At 51.6% G+C, this 1,250-nt stretch overlaps 1 protein-coding gene across 1 annotated transcript in view; it reads left to right on the forward strand.

Annotated features, from left to right (window-relative positions):
- gli2 (GLI family zinc finger 2) overlaps window positions 1–1,250 on the forward strand; it is a 59,921-nt gene that overhangs the window by 40,541 nt on the left and 18,130 nt on the right. Inside the window, exons 5-6 of the mRNA XM_015396545.1 lie at window positions 331–532; window positions 748–943. Coding sequence (XP_015252031.1) covers window positions 331–532; window positions 748–943 — 398 coding nt within the window. The remainder of the gene's footprint in view (window positions 1–330; window positions 533–747; window positions 944–1,250) is intronic.

A 1,250-nucleotide genomic window follows, 5' to 3' on the forward strand; every position in this document is an offset into this window, starting at 1 on the left:
AGGTATGATGGTCTGACAGAACTCCAATTCTGGTCCAAGGTTCTCATCTATGGAGCCGTTCCAAGGTTCTGGTTCAGAGTCCTTGTCCACGGTGCTAATGTTAGGTTCTTGGCAAGGTCCTGGTCCAAGGTCCTGGTCCAAGGTCCTGATCCAAGGTCCTGGTCCCAGGGGCAGTTTCTCCATCTGTATCACTGCCATTAAATCTAAAGTGTCCGATCAGCTGATGAACACGTCTGAGTTTGGTGGTTTGGAGAAAAACCCTGCATTCTGGTCCAGGTAGCCTGAAGCGGTTCTAAGGTCTCATCATGTCTCCGTTTTGTCTCCGTCCAGTCTCCCGTTTCTCCAGTCCAAGGCTGACACCGCGACTGAACAGGAAGAGGGCGCTGTCCATCTCGCCGCTGTCGGATGCCAGCATCGACCTGCAGACCATGATCCGGACCTCACCGAACTCCCTGGTGGCCTACATCAACAACTCCCGCTCCAGCTCCGCTGCCAGCAGCTCCTATGGACACCTTTCAGTGGGAGGAATCAGGTGGGAATGTCAACGAACAGAGAGGAGCTACTAGCATGTCAGGACCTCCCTCCAGCAGACAGTCAGTGGTTCTTCAGGGTTTCTGAAGGTCTTTGAAGCTTCGTTTAGGCCAGTCTAAAGGTCCAGGACAACCCTGACCTCTATGAACATTGATCTAAGCAGGATGTCCTTCATTTCTATCTTCTCATCCTGAATGTTCTCCTGTTGCCATGCAGCCCCACCTTCAGCTTCCCCCATCCCATCAACCCTGTGGCCTACCAGCAGCTGCTGGCCCAGCAGAGACCCCTGAACGCCTTCGGCCACACGCCTCCTCTCATTCAGCCGTCGGCGTCTCCTTTCTCGGCCCGCCAGCACCCCGTCTTTGCTTCGTCCATGTCTTCACACAACACCTCAAACTCAGAGAGGAACCAGGTAGGAGGCACACAGCTAAACATGCTGCAAAACCTAAAACACCTGGCACCTTAAAGCTGTTAGCTAGCTAGCTAGACTGGATCCAGTCTAGCTAGCTAGACTGGAGCTAGCTTGTTTTCATGCTAGTTTGGATCCAGACTGTTTTCATGCTAGTTTGGATCCAGACTGTTTTCATGCTAGTTTGGATCCAGACTGTTTCATGCTAGTTTGGATCTAGATTGTTTTCACGCTAGTTTGGATCCAGACTGTTTTCGTGCTAGTTTGGATCCAGACTGTTTTCGTGCTAGTTTGGATCCAGATTGTTTTC

The sequence above is a fragment of the Cyprinodon variegatus genome, unplaced genomic scaffold (genome assembly GCF_000732505.1).
Source record: "Cyprinodon variegatus isolate N-32 unplaced genomic scaffold, C_variegatus-1.0 Scaffold804, whole genome shotgun sequence".
Lineage (NCBI taxonomy): Eukaryota > Metazoa > Chordata > Actinopteri > Cyprinodontiformes > Cyprinodontidae > Cyprinodon > Cyprinodon variegatus.